The 21,041-nt window shown below is 33.5% G+C and overlaps 1 protein-coding gene across 1 annotated transcript; it reads left to right on the top strand.

The window, feature by feature from the left end:
- Positions 1-13,051: 13,051 nt before the first annotated feature.
- LOC128164370 (omega-amidase NIT2-like) lies at positions 13,052-20,636 on the top strand. The gene is made up of 9 exons (XM_052828165.1): positions 13,052-13,296; positions 16,149-16,267; positions 16,722-16,845; positions 17,328-17,422; positions 17,844-17,937; positions 18,292-18,366; positions 18,660-18,840; positions 19,428-19,483; positions 20,026-20,636. Exons 1-9 carry the CDS (start codon positions 13,287-13,289, stop codon positions 20,112-20,114), a joined length of 843 nt encoding a protein of 280 aa, XP_052684125.1. The 5' UTR covers positions 13,052-13,286; the 3' UTR covers positions 20,115-20,636.
- Positions 20,637-21,041: the final 405 nt, after the last annotated feature.

The raw sequence follows: 21,041 nt of genomic DNA, 5'->3' as shown, positions 1-21,041 counted from the left end.
TATATACTTTCCATGACATTATAGATTAAACCACTATACGATACATCATGTGTTTTTCTCCAGCTCCATTAAAATTGACGTATTTAATATTAAAACATGATTTTTGATAACATTTTAAAGGAATTACTGTTATAACATATCATTGATTCTGTAACAAATCTATGTGAATTAAAAAGATACATTACAAAGTCTGAATGTTTACTTTTGATGTAATAGCTAAATGTCAAGGTCTAGGCTAATACAGGGTATTTGCGAGTGGTAAAATGCAAATATAAGTAATAAACAACGTTATTTAGTGAACATGGCGTTATGAATAGCAATGTTGCTCTGTTGGCATATTCCATGATGCGCGCTAGCTTATTTTTATAATTAGTCCCCTACCGGTTTCACCGGAGGGGACTATAGCTTTCCTCTGCGTCCGTCAGTCCGTCTGTCCGTCTGTCTGTCCGTCCGTCAGTCCGTCTGCCTGTCCCACTTCAGTTTTCCACACTTTTTTTCTTTATGCATTTGAGGAATAATATGAAACTTGCTGAACAGCTTCAAAATGTCAAACTACAGATCAAGTTTACACTTTTGTAGCGTCTGATTGACATATTTTCGAGAAAATTAATTTTTTATATTCCAATTTTTTAATGTTCGGGTTCGTTATCGGGTTCGGAGTGTATTGAATAAACGAGGCCAGTATGTAGTCAGTAATAATATCGTGCGTTACTTGTACCGTTCCTTTTATCATATCTAACAAAAAAATAAATTCTGTAAAAAAATGTTAAACATTGTGTTGTAAATTTAATCGGCAGGGGTTTTTTTGTATTATTACAATCGGGTTCGTTGTCGGGTTGGGCTGTTTAACTGTTTGGTTTGATTCGGGGTACAGAAGACGGTAAGAAATGATATTGTGCATAACAGTGCATTGTTTTCACAAATTTTTACCAGCGAATACAGAATAGACTTGGAGAAACTACAGGAGATGAAATAAAGGGTATTACTTCACCTATTTTGTATTTAATTTCTATATCAACCATATAGTTTTAATTTCCTCTGTTCTTTTTTCTCTGATTAAAGCATGATATCTCGTTTACATTTTACAATAGCTCTGAAATAGTTGTGTGCTTGGAAGCTTTCATAGAATAATACAAACCGGTAGGGGACGTGTATTGCTTATGCAATACTCTCAGAATGCTTGTGTGATAGGATTATATTTAGCATGGTCACATGTCAAGCACATGTTCGTCTATAGCTTATGCAAAACGTAACGATAAATATTATTGGTTGTATTTGTTTAAGTATCATTCGGAAAGTGTCTGTGTTATTCATAATGATGTGGGGAAAAGCTGGTTCGAGTTATAAATACATATAGTCGTTCTGATTGGTTAAGAGAAACACACCCCCAGAGCGCGGTGTATATAAACTCAGGATTTGCCTTCGTCCGGCAGTTGACGTGGAATCTTCTCTAAGGTTCGAGTCAACTCACTTCCCCGGGTAGATGGGTGGGCCCCAGTCTCCGTTTCTCGTCTCGTTCATTGCTTCGCTAAGTGTTTTGTTTATTGTCCCGTAAAGTTCCATTGTGTAGCATGCAAGGCGTTTAGTCCGTGCTAAGTGGGTTGGCATTAGGTTTGGGTTACTTGGACTTTCAATTAACTTTAAGGCAGGCTTACATTTACGTTGTAACTTGGTAAGGATGGTGATAACGGGAAGTTTGTATAACTGTATATTTGTGTATATAACATTTATTCATTAATAAATTTATGGATCCATAACACTTGTTTTCGTTTACATTGAAATTGGAATAAAGGTACTTGTTAATTTGAAGTAAACGTATATATCTGACAGAGTGATTGAGCGTTGATATTAATTTCTAGAACCTTCACATTATTATGAAGTTTTGGATTTAGACTTAGAAAACAGACGGATTTGAGACTGACTTAACTTAAGCGACTATAGACTTAAGAATATCATGGAACTCCTGGTATAAATTAAAGTTAAAACCAAATACGATTACATTGGTGCCGTGACGTTATAAAAACCACTATACGATTACATTGGTGCCGTGACTTAACTCTGGAACCGACAGGCTAGTTCCTGCCAGAGAACGATAATTGAACCTGGGTGAAGTACTTAGTTTGATTTTGTTTAGATTTTTGTGTTTTTGCTCTTTTATTAGAATTTTTTGGACATGCATACATATGGTCCTACGTCTTCTAGGAAAAGGTGTAACCTTTTTACTGATAATGTAAATTGTAGATTTCTTCAATGAAAGTTGGGGAGTGTATTCATTACACTGACAACTTTTGACTGGTGTTATTGAAAGTCGTAGCTTTTCCTTCTCTTAAAGCGGATGTAATACAGGTCTAGCAGAGTTTTCTTGCGTTATCCATGCCCAATGAGAGTGAAGTATGTGGTCTACATGTTTAGTATATCTAGGCTTGGAAGTTCTAAAAGTTTATTTGCTCGAGATATATGGTCATAGGGTGAGACGGGAGAGGAGACTGGTGGCATTTCCCCTGTATATCCATAACTTATTGCCATCCTAGTAACATCAACCAAATAAAACCGTTATTAAAAAGAAGTAAACATAAATAAATTCATTAGTGGGCCCCCTTATTGTTAATCATTTTTATTGCATATCATCACTTTAAGGAAGGTAATGCTTACTGTCCCCGTCTAGTAACTGCCCTGCAGTTCATATGGTTCAGAAAAGGAATTCGTGTTTCTTAATTTGTAAATATGCAGTACTTTGGCATTTAAAATATCTTGGAATTTGTTGTAGTACGAGTTATTTTTCATTAATGCCGATTTTTTCATCAGTTAGGGAAGGCATCGATTACTTTTGAAATTTTGATTTTCTTTGAAATTTTTTTTTGATTAATGTTTGTTTTAAACATTGCAAAACTATTGGAATTTGTCAGGTTTATTGAGAGAATTTTTATGTGTAGAAATACAGTGTGAGATACTGTTTGGATTAGTAGTTCGTTCTCTTTGACAATAAGTTTGATAAATTTCAAGTTAAATACAGGTTCGAATCAATTCGGGAATTGATTGAGGTGTAAGTACAATATAGTGGAGAAATTAGGGGCCCCAGTGAGTAAAATATTGTACAGCTTGTCGTGGGATAAGTTTTTATTTAGAGAACCTGTATCCGCCCCAGGTATGCATTGTATCTTCGATATGCTGATCACTGTTCACTACTGTGGCTGTGTGATGGTATTGTGGTCAGGTGGACTATGGAGGAAGTTATTGAAAAATGCTTCAAACAAACGGAATGTAGTATATTCTTATGCTGCAGGAGGCCGTAGAGAAGCAGGGCCATGATACGAATTCTGTATTATATCAATACGGGTGTCCTAGATGATGTAGCATACGGTATATCCTAAACCTTGATTTGCGTGCAGATTGCCTGGAGGTCCGGAAATCAGGAGATTCTCTTCGCTTATCAAGTGTTGACGGAGACAGAAGAAATTTCATGTGTAGTAAACAGATACCACGGAAAATAAGACCAGTGCCTGAATTGTTTCAAAGACTCGTGAATTGGAGGTTCAACCGTCGAAGAGTTCAATAACAACGTACTGTAGAGATAGTGCGGGAGTGGAATTATACGGATTGCGAAAAATAGCGATGTCCTGAGTTTCAACAGTGATGAAATACCTGTGTGTTGTAATATAATGAATGTACCAAGTATTTATGAAAAATGAATACCGTCGTAGTCTACATATGTGATTTTGAATATGACATACGTCATTATTTTGTGAACTTCAAGCATGATGCATTTGATTTTAAGAGATTTCAGTGACTTTGAAGTGAAAGTAATTCTGTGAAGATTGTGTTTAATGATGTTTGTCTTTGTTATTATATTAACGTTTTTTTTTACCATACCTCAATATCTTATTCAAGATATTTCGGTTTTGGGGTGGGGGGAGTGTGATAGGATTATATTTAGCATGGTCACATGTCAAGCACATGTTCGTCTATAGCTTATGCAAAACGTAACGATAAATATTATTGGTTGTATTTGTTTAAGTATCATTCGGAAAGTGTCTGTGTTATTCATAATGATGTGGGGAAAAGCTGGTTCGAGTTATAAATACATATAGTCGTTCTGATTGGTTAAGAGAAACACACCCCCAGAGCGCGGTGTATATAAACTCAGGATTTGCCTTCGTCCGGCAGTTGACGTGGAATCTTCTCTAAGGTTCGAGTCAACTCACTTCCCCGGGTAGATGGGTGGGCCCCAGTCTCCGTTTCTCGTCTCGTTCATTGCTTCGCTAAGTGTTTTGTTTATTGTCCCGTAAAGTTCCATTGTGTAGCATGCAAGGCGTTTAGTCCGTGCTAAGTGGGTTGGCATTAGGTTTGGGTTACTTGGACTTTCAATTAACTTTAAGGCAGGCTTACATTTACGTTGTAACTTGGTAAGGATGGTGATAACGGGAAGTTTGTATAACTGTATATTTGTGTATATAACATTTATTCATTAATAAATTTATGGATCCATAACACTTGTTTTCGTTTACATTGAAATTGGAATAAAGGTACTTGTTAATTTGAAGTAAACGTATATATCTGACAGAGTGATTGAGCGTTGATATTAATTTCTAGAACCTTCACATTATTATGAAGTTTTGGATTTAGACTTAGAAAACAGACGGATTTGAGACTGACTTAACTTAAGCGACTATAGACTTAAGAATATCATGGAACTCCTGGTATAAATTAAAGTTAAAACCAAATACGATTACATTGGTGCCGTGACGTTATAAAAACCACTATACGATTACACTTGTTTAAAAAATCGACTATTCGTGCTCCAATTAAGCCATCAATGGATTTGACATTCAGTCGATTCATGGATTTGTTGGAACGCTTTTGAAGAAAACATTTCAACTAGTGCATGTTGACTCGCGAGCATGGAGTCAAATATTATCACAAAAGTAATTTTGCAATGTGTGGCATTGCAGTAACACCTGAGGTTTTCATGGTTAGTCCGAAACTGTCTAACGTTTTTCAATATTTATTGCCAGCCGATTTTAAATATCGATATCGTTCAAAAAGCCAGAAAAAAGTAAGATATCTCGGATTTTTGTAGCTTAAGTGAGTGTGCCTATTAAAATTGTTAATGGATCGATCAGTTAACTTTTTAAGAAGTGAGGTTTCATCGAATTTTGCTAAAAACTTTGCTGAATTTTCGCGGATTTGGTGTTGGGCTAATCCGCGAAATTACATATTTATTGAAGTGCAATACCTAATGATATAACCTGTTACATTAAAATAAATATCGACAATTTACCATATATATCCTTGAAATTGTGATTTTCAAGCATTAAATAGACAAAAATTGATGCTTCCGAATAATGATGATTCCACAGTATCGAGCCCCTACAGACTGGTTTCACAGAGAACAGAGACAACAACTTTTTAATGACAGTATTAGTTTTATCAGAATTCCCGGATTAGGAAAATTACCATTCTAGACTAAATTTCTTTAGTAATGAATAACTTCATCATCAATCTCAACAAATTAATGATGTATAAAATTGTTCTTTTACAAAATCATCGAACAAAATGAAATAACTTTTAACTTGTTGAGAACAAAGCATGTCTTATATATTACTGGTATTACCCACGTTATGTAACAGTCTTTGATCGGCCATATTTTAAAAAATTACAATCAATACTGCGATATTATTCTGTTTTCCCATCAAAGTCAACAAATATCGTTGCTTAAGAAATCAGGTTATTGACATGGTTCGTACTGAAAAAAACAAGTATAAACAAAAGCTTACATCACAAATACTAGATAAATCAATTCCTCCTGGTAAATGGTGGCGAATAGTGAAATCATTATCAAAGTGTAACAATAAAAAAAAAGTACCACCTCCAATAAATTCTAATGGTAAAATACATATACACCCAGTAGATAAAGCATCAGAACTTAACAAACATTTTGCAAGCATATCACATATAGAAACAACTAATGAACCCAGGCTTCCACCTCAGGGCCCAGGGCCCCCTCACAGCATAGAAAGAATTAACATCACAGCCCAAGATGTTGTTGATCAATTATCAAATCTAAATATCACCAAACCTCCAGGCCCAGACGGTATCTCACCTAAGATTCTTAAAAATATCATACCTTCAATCAAACATCCAATCGCTAAATTATTTAACCTTACACTTCAACATCAAGAATTACCTTTTATATGGAAATTGTCACATATTACACCTGTATATAAGAACAAGGGCAACCCAGAGGACCCCTCAAACTATAGACCAATTGCACTCACATGCACCTTATGTAAAATACTGGAAAAAATTCTTTTAAAAACCCTGCACAATTATATGAAGGACCACAATCTTTTATTTAAAAACCAATCAGGATTTCAGCCCTCTGATTCCACTATTAATCAGCTTACTGAAATTTATAATATTATAATATCTAACCTTGATAAAGGTAAAGATATTATGTTCATATTTTGTGATATATCAAAAGCTTTCGATAAGGTCTGGCATAAAGGTCTCATCTATAAATTACAAAAATATGGAATCAGAGGAGAAATCCTTGGATGGATAGAAAACTATATTACTGATAGAACACAAAAGGTTGTCATCGAGGGCTATTCCTCAGGAATTGAAACCACTAATGCAGGAGTACCCCAGGGGTCAGTGTTAGGACCCTTCCTCTTTCTTATTTACATTAATGATATTGTTGAAAATATATGCAACCAAATAAGACTCTTTGCAGATGACACATCACTTTTTGTAGTAGTTGATGATAATGATAATAATTCAGCTAAATCATTAACAGCTGATCTTGAAAAGATCAAACAGTGGTCTAATCAATGGCTGGTGGATTTTAATCCAAGCAAAACAATAAATGTTAACTTTTCCAGAAAGAAAAAAACCCATCCCCAGGTCTCTTTTGGTAACACTATAAACAATATTATCCAAAAAAATAATCATTGTCATTTAGGACTTACTTTGCAATCAAATGGGGGATGGTCACATCATATATCAAATATCTACGAAAAAGCATGCCAAAGATTGAACATGCTACGCATACTCAAATATAAAATAAATAGGGAATCTTTGATTAAAATTTACTTTGCATTTATTCGCCCTGTGTTAGAGTATGGTGATGTAGTCTGGGACAATTGTACAGATGAACAAAGTAATTTATTGGAAAGTATACAGATTGAAGCTGCACGAATAATTACTGGTCTTAGACGAAACTCATCTAAACAATACCTATATCAGGAATTAGGCTGGGAAACACTTAAGAAACGTAGAAGTAACCATAAATTAATATTATTGTTCAAAATATTAAACAATTATACCCCTGAATACTTATCTAATATTGTTGGTGAATGTTTCCCCCCACATAATACCTACAATCTTCGAAACAATTTCATCTATCGCACACCTGTTGCAAGAACAACATCTTACTTCAATAGTTTTATACCATCTACAATTATATTGTGGAACAATCTACCTCAAAATACAAAAAATATAACTACAGTTTCAGCATTTAAGAACAGCCTCAAAAATATTAATAGTAAACAACTGTATATGCATAAATTATTTAACCATGGCAAAAGATTAGAAAATATTTGGCATTGTCAGTTGAGAAATAACAGTAGTAACTTAAATGCTGACCTTTATTCACACCACCTTATTGCTTCTCCACTATGTCAGAAGTGCTTTCTTGAAGTGGAAGACTCTAAACATTATTTCTTACACTGTCCATCATATGCCTCCCAGAGAAAATCTCTCTTTGATTATATGAACGACAATTCCATACCAATCACAATTAAGAATCTACTTTTTGGAAGTGATAAACTAACATTTCAAAATAACTTACTATTATTTGATAAAATTCATTTTTACATAAAAAGTACAAACAGATTTAAGTAAATGCATAGGTAAAAATGTACACATTGTATAAAAAATGTATCAAAATGGGTACCACTGACTTTCCTTACACTCCTTTCTTTTCATTTTTTATTGCTTATTTGTTCTCCCCCTCCCCCTCCCACCCCATCCCCCCAAACTTTCCATTTTTTTTTCCTCTGTTATGAATTTTTGTTTTGTTTTTATTACATGTTTTTTCTTTTCTTTCTCATTTTTTCCCTACATTACATATACTTTTTTTTTTCCAACCTTAGCAATTAACCATTATTTTTCAATTTTTTTTATTTTCATTTTCCTATCATAAGCTATTTGTTTTGTTTATTTTTTTGCACTGTACCTCCTTCCAATCCTATTTACATTATTAATCTATTATACAAAATTCCATGGCAATATATATGTATATATATATATTATATATAATTATATAATTACTCATATTATACCTTGACTACAGGAGAGAACATAAATAGGCATTGTGCCTGCTGTTCAATCCAATTCAATGTATTTATATACTTGAATAAAATACTTATTAAATTAAATTAAAGTCAACACCAAACGGAGTCCCCGTTTCAAATCAATTAATATACGCATGCATTAATTCCTGATGTATGAGTCACTTCTAAGTAAGAAATTGCTTGCTCCTGTTGACTGAGATTCAGCATATCGATCTGGGATCAGAATGTACACACGACCCTGGCGGTACTCTAACTGAGACCGTCCAGAAGCTATGATTTGGGCCAATAAGATCCTTAGGTCTTCTTCGCCTCTCACGAACCTAAAACTCGCATTTATAAATTCTTCGAAAGTCAAGGTTTGCTTGCTTCATTATTTCAAACGAATATCCAATGCTATCTTTGTGAAATATTACTCGCCCGTATATAACATGTTCATTGAACATTTATTCATATCTGTACAGAAAAAGTAAATTCGTTTATCTATATATATATATATATATATATATCTATATATATATATATAAGAGAGCTGAAGTTATACAGTTACACTGAAGGATATACCAAGGGCGGATCCATGCAGAACATTTTCCGTGAATCGGGGGTTAACACACCATAATAAAAGAGCCTTGACATATAAACTAGGTTTATCGACATATAAACTAGGTTTACTGACTGTTAGTTATAGTAAACGATCAGTTAACTATAGTTTCGTCTGTAAAACCTTGTTTAACGGTTGTAGACTATAGCTTACGAATTTTAAGCTATTAAAGTTATCTGTCTGCAATTAATGTTAACGACAGAATTGGCTGCTAAATAAAGAACTATATTATTTACTTTCGTTAACCATATACATGTAGTAAAGGTATTTCGAATAACATGTACACGGATTAAACCATAAAAACATCAAGGGTGGAAAAACCTTAAGAGTTGTTAATTGTCCTTGTGATAGTTCCACAATCGTAAAAGAACTATGTTTTAAAAGCTTTTAGTATTTTTATAATTAATAGTTTTACAGTTCTGAAGTACAGATGATTGCGTTAACTATGGTTTACAGGTGTGAAATATAGATTAACTTCGTTATATAACTATTCATAGTTTTTTGTCCGTAAACTATAGTTTACAACTGTAAAACCCAGTTTAGCGATTGTAAAACTATGATTAGCTTATCTTAATTTGTATATATCAGGCGTGTCATTCAGGTGCTTGAGGAAAGGGCCGTACTGAAAGTACCGTATCCTCTCAAAGTTAAATAAGTTTAAATTGATAAATTTTAAACTTTTAATGTACATAACACATAGACCTGTATCATGCAATAATCACATTACTAACAGTACTGTATCCTGTCAAAGTAAAATACATAGACCTGTATCATGCAATAATCACAGTACTAAAAGTACTGTATCCTGTTAAAGTAAAATACATAGACCTGTATCATGCAATAATCAAAGTACTAGAAGTACTGTATCCTGTCAAAGTAAAATACATTGACCTGTATCATGCAATAAACAAAGTACTAAAAGAACTGTATCCTATCAAAGTAAAATACATAAACCTGTATCACGCAATAATCACAGTACTAAAAGTACTGTATCCTGTTAAAGTAAAATACATAAACCTGTATCACGCAATAATCACAGTACTAAAAGTACTGTATCCTGTTAAAGTAAAATACATAGACCTGTATTATGCAATAATCACAGTACTATAAGAACTGTATAGTGTGAAAGTTTAATTAAATACATAGACCTGTATCATGCAATAATCACAGTTTTAAAAGTACTGTATCATGTCAAAGTTTAATACACAGAACTGTATTATACAATAATCACAGAACATAAAGTACTGTATCATGTCAAAGTTTAATTACGTAGACCTGTTTCAAACAAAAAATGTAATAATAACGAAAAGTAAATCAGATTGTTTAACTGTGTCTCTGCTAACAAAGTTTGTTCTTAGTTTGTCAAGTTGATTGTTTGAATCGTTTATATACTCAATAGATATGTACAGATTTTTCAATTCTCTTAGTATGATCGATTACATAACTTGATCATGACCTGTTAGGATATTGTATAGAATTTCTTAATCAAATGTACATACGTTGGAGGAATTTTAATTTAATGTATACATGTATGTACAAATTAATATTAGTAAATGTTTAATATAATCTAATTATGTATTCTAATTTTAATTTTGTTAATGGTAATAAACAAATTTAAAAGAAATGAGTTATTACATGTATTTGATGTTTCAAAACATAAATTGTCACAAAAATTCACAATTCCAAAAAATAAGGGGTGGGGTTGATTCCTATTGTAGTATCTCCATTGACAGTTTATTTACATGATTTTTCATTGTGTTTACAAAAAAAAAATAATCACCGATACACCTTATATCAAACGAAGCATGTATTGTTATGAAGCATCATTGAAATAATTATATCTTAAATTCTATAAACATGTAGGCACCTTCAATTAATTAGATCTTGACCTTATTGAGCAAATTTGACATATGTCAATCGGTTAATTCTATTATTTCAGATCCAATCTACAGAGTTCAAAATTTTCGTCATGCAGTTAAACATAATTTTCCTTGCTCAAAATTAAGAAATTCCCTGAGTCTCGGGTCAGTGTATCTGTATTCCTAGCGGTCAAAAAAGTTATGTGTGCATGACCTCAAACTTCAGGCACGTAGCATCAGGGGGAATTATCATGGAGTTGGCCCCCCCCTTTTATGGGAGTATGTAAAAAATTGATATGTAAATAAGGAAATGAGGAGCGAAATTGAAGTTATATAGTACGCCAGTTTAGCGATTGTAAAACTATGATTAGCTTATCTTAATTTGTATATATCAGGCGTGTCATTCAGGTGCTTGAGGAAAGGGCCGTACTGAAAGTACCGTATCCTCTCAAAGTTAAATAAGTTTAAATTGATAAATTTTAAACTTTTAATGTACATAACACATAGACCTGTATCATGCAATAATCACATTACTAACAGTACTGTATCCTGTCAAAGTAAAATACATAGACCTGTATCATGCAATAATCACAGTACTAAAAGTACTGTATCCTGTTAAAGTAAAATACATAGACCTGTATCATGCAATAATCAAAGTACTAGAAGTACTGTATCCTGTCAAAGTAAAATACATTGACCTGTATCATGCAATAAACAAAGTACTAAAAGAACTGTATCCTATCAAAGTAAAATACATAAACCTGTATCACGCAATAATCACAGTACTAAAAGTACTGTATCCTGTTAAAGTAAAATACATAAACCTGTATCACGCAATAATCACAGTACTAAAAGTACTGTATCCTGTTAAAGTAAAATACATAGACCTGTATTATGCAATAATCACAGTACTATAAGAACTGTATAGTGTGAAAGTTTAATTAAATACATAGACCTGTATCATGCAATAATCACAGTTTTAAAAGTACTGTATCATGTCAAAGTTTAATACACAGAACTGTATTATACAATAATCACAGAACATAAAGTACTGTATCATGTCAAAGTTTAATTACGTAGACCTGTTTCAAACAAAAAATGTAATAATAACGAAAAGTAAATCAGATTGTTTAACTGTGTCTCTGCTAACAAAGTTTGTTCTTAGTTTGTCAAGTTGATTGTTTGAATCGTTTATATACTCAATAGATATGTACAGATTTTTCAATTCTCTTAGTATGATCGATTACATAACTTGATCATGACCTGTTAGGATATTGTATAGAATTTCTTAATCAAATGTACATACGTTGGAGGAATTTTAATTTAATGTATACATGTATGTACAAATTAATATTAGTAAATGTTTAATATAATCTAATTATGTATTCTAATTTTAATTTTGTTAATGGTAATAAACAAATTTAAAAGAAATGAGTTATTACATGTATTTGATGTTTCAAAACATAAATTGTCACAAAAATTCACAATTCCAAAAAATAAGGGGTGGGGTTGATTCCTATTGTAGTATCTCCATTGACAGTTTATTTACATGATTTTTCATTGTGTTTACAAAAAAAAAATAATCACCGATACACCTTATATCAAACGAAGCATGTATTGTTATGAAGCATCATTGAAATAATTATATCTTAAATTCTATAAACATGTAGGCACCTTCAATTAATTAGATCTTGACCTTATTGAGCAAATTTGACATATGTCAATCGGTTAATTCTATTATTTCAGATCCAATCTACAGAGTTCAAAATTTTCGTCATGCAGTTAAACATAATTTTCCTTGCTCAAAATTAAGAAATTCCCTGAGTCTCGGGTCAGTGTATCTGTATTCCTAGCGGTCAAAAAAGTTATGTGTGCATGACCTCAAACTTCAGGCACGTAGCATCAGGGGGAATTATCATGGAGTTGGCCCCCCCCTTTTATGGGAGTATGTAAAAAATTGATATGTAAATAAGGAAATGAGGAGCGAAATTGAAGTTATATAGTACGCCAGCCCCCCCCCCCCCCCCCCCCCCACACACACACACACACACGGATTAGGATTTTGAAGATTTTGGGAAACTTAAAATTTCCGGTTTTTTTTTTTTTTGCTTGTCAAGATTTTTTGGATGAGTCTGGCCCCTCCCGCTCCCCCCCCCTTTCAAAAACATGCTACGTGCCTGAACTTAACCTCATTCTGATTGACAAGGCATCACAGGTAAAGCCGAGATCCGCCCCCTGGTTCACATTAGGTCATTGTGCCAGATCAGCCTGCAAACACATACTTGATTCCGAGAGAAAATATCACGTCCTCTAAAACGTCGATTGTGCAGTGTTAAGCATATCCTGGGAAACGATTGTTGCGGGTTCAATGGGATGCTAATGGTCTAGTCGGTATACATTGCTGCTAGCTGTTGATTGTTGGTATATATAGATCTACACGCTGGTGGGGATATACTGTGATTTTTGACGATTACAATGGCAAGTCGTAAGTAACCAAACACATTACCCTAGATCATATTTTTATCTTAAAAACAAAGTAGTACATGGGTGAAGTTATGTACATTTAGTGCTTTTGTGAAATGCACTCGAACTGTTGAAATTCTCTGTATGTGTTTAACTTGATAAGAGATATAAGTAGCTTTATGACAGCGGCGGAGACCTTTTAAATAGACACCGTGACCTTTGGGACCCGGTTGGTGTCAGATTTTATTTCTTTTATTTGATGACCACTACAATGACAATCATTTTGCCGCCATCAGAAATAAACTGGGCTATTTTTATACGTGCACCTGATCAAATTGAGAAAATTCGCATGTACATGTATTACTCAAACATCACGTGAATATATAAAATGAATTTAAAAACATGACCTCTTAATACATTGTATGCATGTCCTTGAACTTATCAATATACCTGTACTTGGACTCTCTAATATACATGTATTACAGGTAAGGTCTAATGCACTTGGATATTTTTATAGAGTGAAAAAGTAATAAACTTTTTTAGATGTAAGGACACACGTTTTAGATAATTTTCTTCGATTTAATATTTCTTCCTTTTTTGCATTTAAACCTGTAAATGCCCCCGAAAAGCAGGTTGCATTACCAGGTTCTTGGCAAAAAAGTTAGAATATTCTTTAATTTTTCTTTAATTGCATAAAAATGCAATTGAATGCTTATTAATAAAGTCAGGGTGTATATTTTGAATTGAAACTATTAATCCATGAAAATAAAATTTTGGAATAATGTAGTGGAATTCTTCAGATTGATGTTCTATTGTTTTTAGATGTTTTGAGTGAATAAACGAATTGAATTGGTATATTATTGACGATTTTTCATTAAAAAAAAAATCAGTCTTCACAACTAATCTGACGTGTTGCGGTTTTCGCGAATGGTTTTTTACCTTTTTTAAAATCACATTGCAATTATAAGATTTACAGATTAGGGCTTGTTTACATTGTATAAAGATTTTTATATCTCTCTATCTGTGGCTCACGTGAAGTCACATATTATAATCCTTTTCTTCAATGTATTGTCAAATACATACATTTTGAGAACTCCTCAGATTATCTATCTTATTAATGTTTTTTTGTGATTTTGGACACCACGCGAATCATTTGAGACCCGCATATCATTTGATTCGACAACCGCGTACATGTACATGTATACAATTAATTAATAAATCGCCACTCCATCCATTGTGTCTTTATATTGTTAATCACAAACTTTTTTTTAACCAGGAGGTTGTTGCGACAGCCATACAATTTTTGCTTAAAATGGCTTCCGTACATGCAATAACCCACATATCTTTTAAAAGTTGAATTTACAAGGCACAGGTAACAAGAATGTGGGACATCCTACACTAGACTCTTCGACCTCTTGATAATAGTTCACCTGTTTTGATTTTTTTTGGGGGGGGGGGGGGTAGTCGTGAATTTTAACGAATTTTCATCACTTTTTTATTTTATAAAGTTGTTTTTAAATAGTTTTTTGTCATAAAAAATACACATGTAACCAGTGTGTATTCGCAAATTTATTATGATATAATTTTTGTAATGAAATGTTTTCCTTTATTAGATGATTTATGAAACACATGCACGTTAAGAAGAAAAATTACTAACAATATAATTCAATAAAAATTAATTAAACAATGCATTTATCTATAATGTAGATAAACTAAAAAAATAATAATAATAATAATAATAAAAAACATCAGCTACTTTGATATTGTTCGCCTTGTATATCGTTCTAACGATTGTACTGTTCCAATATTATTTTAGGGATTCCCTGTGTCTGTGACAGCCTCGTTTTGATTGTTAATCTCAGCTCTATTGATCACTGGTCACTTGTCTCTCGGAGTCTGTCATACAGAATAATAGTCTATTGATTTCATACAGAATAATAGTCTATTGATTTCATAAACAGCCATGTTGCTCTCATCAGCATTACTGGGTTTTTTTAACACAACGGAAACCAAACTTTAGTTTGATGTGTACCAAAAAGCGATAAGCGTGATTTAAAATGATGTACATGGATAATGTTACCTACACACGTTAGAATAAAATAAACTAAAATGAAAATATTTCAATCTGAATACAGTGCTACACATACAGAAAATGTGCCTGCTTTGAGATTGCGCAATTAGATATAACTCGTAGTCTCGTACTCGTTTATCTCTCTGTGATCTCTCTGTGATCCGTCTGTATCTTGTGCAAGATAATGTTAGGTTTATTTGTTTAACCGTTCTTACTTCACCACAGCGCAGATTAGAATGTTCATAATAAATGGTAATATTCATTTTTTGTTCTCAGTTTAATTTTTGCTAATAAATAGTGAGTGACAATTAAAAAAAATTGTATAATAATTATGATTTCTCTTTTCATATACCCAATTAAAAAAAGGGTTCTGTTTCCCTATGTCTATATATTTGCTGAACATCTTTAAGTCAATGCCGTTCCTATGCTGATGACCTTTGACAGATGACGACTGATTACGATTACAAAATTATTGACGAATGGTAGCAATGATAGAGAGCACCATATAGCCCCGGACACTGACGACATACTTTGTAAGCAGAGACATAGTTACACGATCTAATTTACTATCCCCCCCCCACCTTATTAATGACCTTTGACATGATACAGGTCTAAGTACACTGTATTAAACTTTGACATGATAAAGTACGTTAAGTACTTTGATTGTTGCATGATACAGATCTATGTATTAAACTTTGACACGAAACAGTACATTTAGTATTGTATATTGCATGATACAGGTCTATGTGTTGAACTTTGACATGATACAGTACTTTCAGTACTTTGATTGTGACATGATATAGGTCTACGGATTGCGCTGCTGCAGTTATTGGCGAGAGAGAGAACGGCCAACATTTTGCAGAAGGCTGAACAATACATCTCGGAGGCCGCTAACAATGGCGCCAAACTCGCCATTTTGCCGGTAAAATGTCTTGATCATAGTTTCAGCTAAACAATTATTTTTATTTACCGTCAAACGTCAACAGCTATTGATTTGAAAAAAAAGTACACCTTAGTATAACGAATTTTTTTGGCAGAGGGACATTTCTATTATACAAAACTAGGTAAATGTATTAAATACATTCTTTTAAAGAATTTTTTACGTTGCATAAAATCTATTTCCGTAAAAGATGCATTACATCTTTTAATCTAGACGCTTATGTATATTCACTGTTAAGTTGAAGATTTCCAATTACAAAACCCACTAAGATCGTATTGTCCTCTCTGACGTCATTCTAACTTCTGTATGTAGGATCTGACGTCATTTTAACTTTTGTATGTATGATCTGACGTCATTTTAACTTTTGCATGTAGGATCTGACGTCATTCTAACTTCTGTATGTAGGATCTGACGTCATTTTAACTTTTGTATGTAGGAGCTATTCACCACGGAGTGTCACCCGCCGATCTTTGTGCAGAAGAAGGAGAGCATACCAGAAGGAGAAACCAGCAAGTTCATCTCTCACCTGGCCAAGAAACACAGCATGCACATCATTGCAGGTATCGCTCCTCCACCTTTAATCCACTCTTCATCCACGTCCATCCACTTTTCATCCACCCTCCATCCACTAACTCTCAATCCACTCTCCATCCACTAGCTCTCCATCCACCCTATATCCAACCTCTCTTCACCGTACGTATTAAGCGGGAAAGGCAAAAATGATTGATTTCATTGCTAAAATAAACCCTAATGATACATTCTTCATTTGCGAAAACCTTATTTCATTATTTACCGGTGAAAAACGGGTTTTTAGCTATCTTTACAAAAGTTTAAAAATAAAAATTAAAAGAAAAGAAAGTAAAAACCACTTGTCTGGAAACTCGCATGCAAATAAAAGTTGGTTTACAATAAGTGTACCGCGAGTTTTAGCCTTCTTGGTGTAATCACTACTGAGGAAGGCGTATTCTATGACCCTAAAAATGCAGTGAATATATCTTTAATGGAATATTATATTAAAATATTTTTTTTTCTTGTCATGTAGGTTCTATAGCAGAGGAAATCAAGGGCAGTGAGAAAATGAAGAACACTAGTGCGGTATTCAATCCAATGGGGGAGTTGATTGGAAAATACACCAAGGTATTAAACTGGAAAATGAATTAGTACACAAGGATAGACATCAGTCAGAGTGTAAAAGTACTAGTATGGGGAACTAGTATAGAAATGCACCAAGGTTAAAAGCCTACGCAAATAAGTAGTGTAATACACATATATATATACATGTATACGAGTTACGTAACAGGAAATGTTCTAACGAGTTTACAAGTAAGAAAAAATATCAAGGTAAAAGTCTTGAATTTAGGCTGTTTAAGCTGAAAATTCGTAAATAAAATTTTAAATGCTTTTTAAAAAATCAAACTCATTTATAATAATTATTGTACTTACCTACAGCAACCTTCTGAAATGTTTGCATGTTTATAATTTGGCGAATCTGTATAGTCATAAGATTCGCCAAAATGTCCGCCACGCCAACATTTCGACGATTACAGTCAATTCACAGATGCACAGCTTTGACGTGGACATGGGAGAAAATTTTTCCATCCATGAATCGGAATGGTTTGAGCACGGCAACAACACGTTAGCTTTTGAAACGGGTACATTATATTCATTCAAGTAGAAAAATGATCGTAAGTGTACAAGTGGCATTATATATAATAGCGTCGTTTACTAATTAACAATTTTTAATTGTCAATAAGTCCATAACTAATTAGAAAAAGACAATAGTATTTTTATACCATTCATAAGCAAACAAACTCGTGTCGTATTTTTAGAACTCTTTTTTTTAAACGTCATCTGTGTCATATATCTTTTGCTGAAAAAAATGTAAGAAATTGATACTCAATATATTGTTAGATTTGAATAAATCCTTTTGATCATTAAACAGATGTAATTATATAATTTTAAAAGTTCGGCAGGTGTAATAAAAGTTTTTTTTGTACATTTGACAGATGAGTGTAAAATCGGGGTAGGAATATGCATTGATCTTCGCTTTCCGGAAGTATCCAGATACTATACTGAACAAGGTAACCCAATATCCGGATACTTTATTAAGCACGGTAACGATAGGATACTATAATATATCCAGATAATAGACATATATGAACAAAGATGCGAAATATATCCCCAAATCACATTGGAAAAAGTAATATAGGATTTGTATTTCATTTAACGAAGTTATTCTAAATTCAGTGTTAAGGAAAATAATATTAAGAGATACAATGGATATCAGTTTTAACGCCCTAGCTATATCATCGATTTTATGACGTTGTCATCCATCAAATTTCCCGTCTCCTAATTATTTGTTATTAAATTGAAGGGTGTTTATTGCACGTGTACCTTGGAGCGTTCAGTCAGGAGAAAACCGGCCCTGCGCACTGGGACGTGCTACTCCGTGCACGTGCGATAGACAACCAGGTGTACGTGGCGGCGTGTTCACCGGCCGCTGACCAGACTCACCACTACGTGGCGTGGGGACACAGCGCTGTGGTGGACCCCTGGTAAGCTCCTCACAAACAAAGGGCATTATGCCTTGACAAGCAAAAAAAAGGGGGGGGGCTCTTCGTTATGGTTATATAACTTTGCAAATAAAGGTGGGTGGGGAGGGGCGCTTAGCCCCCCCCCCCCCCCGCCCCTCCAGCCACCCCCGGTTCCGACGCCTGTGTAGACTGTATTAATTAGATTCCTTTAAACGGAAAACTCTGTGTATAAAAGAAAAAGGAAACTTTTCACATTTTAAAACTAAAATATTTGGATTTTTCTCCACTAAATAATAGTTGGTAGTCAAAAATAGGATAATAAAAAAATTGATGCAAATCTTACGGATACACAAACGTTGAATATCTAGCCCTCTTTACTGAAATAACAGTACGGAGAAAATATCTATATATACAGTGTTACGAACTTTTTAAATCATAACAGCTATTTCATACTTGAAACTTCTCCGTTTGTCAGGCCAACACATATATTTCAAATGTTATCTCAAATTCGCTTATCATCATAGAACTATTTATATGAATTTGACATTGTTACATAGTCGTTTTTGCGTACTTTCAATATGTTTGAATATAGACATGCTTTTTGACAGGGGAAAGATAATAAGCCAGGCGGACGGGAAGGAGACGCTGATCTACGCTGATTTAGGTAATTGTTATAATGTAATTCTTATAAATAGATAACATGTAATATAAATCACGTACACTGTGATCACACGTGCATTATAAATCAAATGTAATATAAATCACGTGCACCATGAATCACGTGCAATGAAGGTCAAATATATAGGTGATCTATCAATCGCATATTTAACATGTATCAAGTATTAGATAAGTGCGTGGGATAAAAGTCGACATAAAATATAGCGTTGTCAGTGATAATGGTACTTATGTTTTGACCAAATCCAAGTAGAAGGGGTTTTGCGTTCACATTTAAATGACATGTACTTATAATCCACAGTTTTCGTGCACATAATGGTAATGGCTGTTTGTATTATTATTGTAACTGTACATTTTTCTGATGTAATGCCCTGTGGATAGACACATCTTAATCTAAATTGTATTCTATTCAAGTGTTTTTAGATCAATAGATGGGATATATGAACAGCAAACAAAATGACTTCATGCTTTTTCTCCTAATTCTCTCCTTGTTATAAAAATCACCCTGAATGAATGCTCTTGTTTTTGTAGATATGAATTATTTGAATCGAGTAAGACAACAACTGCCCGTAGAGAAAATACGCCGCAAAGATCTGTACCATCTTACTTACAAATGGTAGACTATGTTGCAAATGGTTGTGAAATGATTGTTATATACAATGTATATAAATACCGCCTAGCATTCATATGACGGTGAAATATATACCATATAAAACAGAAGTAGTGATTTATTGAATGATATATTGTGGTTTAAAATATTGGACGGATACATGGCTTCGTGACGTCATCCAATCCACCGTGATTTTCCATACTACCCATAATCCTCTGCGTCTCCGCACGTACAAACGAACTCTGGCGGAAGTTTGCGTGATTTTCAAGATACAAGAAAGACATGTATGTTGACAATCAGTGGCTCCTAAGCTTGTTAATGTTGAACTGTTGGATCTAAGTATTGAAATTAGTATTGTGTTCATGTAAAAAGTAGCTTAATTCTTACCAGGCATCATGCCAATGTATTGAATCAGTAATTATATTCACATGCACTCTGTATATCGTACTTGAACGGATTCAGTAATGTATAATTATGAGAAAGATCAGTGAAATATGTATGTATAAATGTAATTAAACATCAACTATATCAAGGCTGATTTTATCACTGTTTGTTAACCCTCGTACCCAGGGAAAATGTCCTGGATCCGCCCATGGTATCCTTGAAAGTAACTGTAACTTTACTTATCTATAGATGACTTTCTATTACACATTTGAATACTGGTAATAATGTAAGATAGTGGTGTAAGTATAACATAAGTAATGTTCTACAAACATGTACATATGGGAAAGTTAAGTTCATAATAGAAAGATTTAAACATTATATAGCAACCCTCTTTTCTGTCGAGGAATTTGTACGAGTTTTCACGCGGTGAGAGACAGATATTGGCCTCAAGCATGATTGCTTCTAGACTGTCTCAACGTGTACAGGCGCTGTCGTGTATTCAGAACTACAGAACGGCATCTTCAACTGACTCAAGATCGATATGCTGAAACTC

The sequence above is a fragment of the Crassostrea angulata genome, chromosome 9 (genome assembly GCF_025612915.1).
Source record: "Crassostrea angulata isolate pt1a10 chromosome 9, ASM2561291v2, whole genome shotgun sequence".
NCBI lineage: Eukaryota > Metazoa > Mollusca > Bivalvia > Ostreida > Ostreidae > Magallana > Magallana angulata.
This window is presented reverse-complemented; position numbering and strand designations above follow the sequence as displayed.

Excerpts from the sequence above, each read along its gene's own strand:
- LOC128164370 (XM_052828165.1), top strand. Across the intron at positions 17,938-18,291 it reads CACGTTAGCTTTTGAAACGG|ATGAGTGTAAAATCGGGGTA; the intron begins GTACATTATATT and ends TACATTTGACAG. Across the intron at positions 18,841-19,427 it reads AGCGCTGTGGTGGACCCCTG|GGGAAAGATAATAAGCCAGG; the intron begins GTAAGCTCCTCA and ends GCTTTTTGACAG.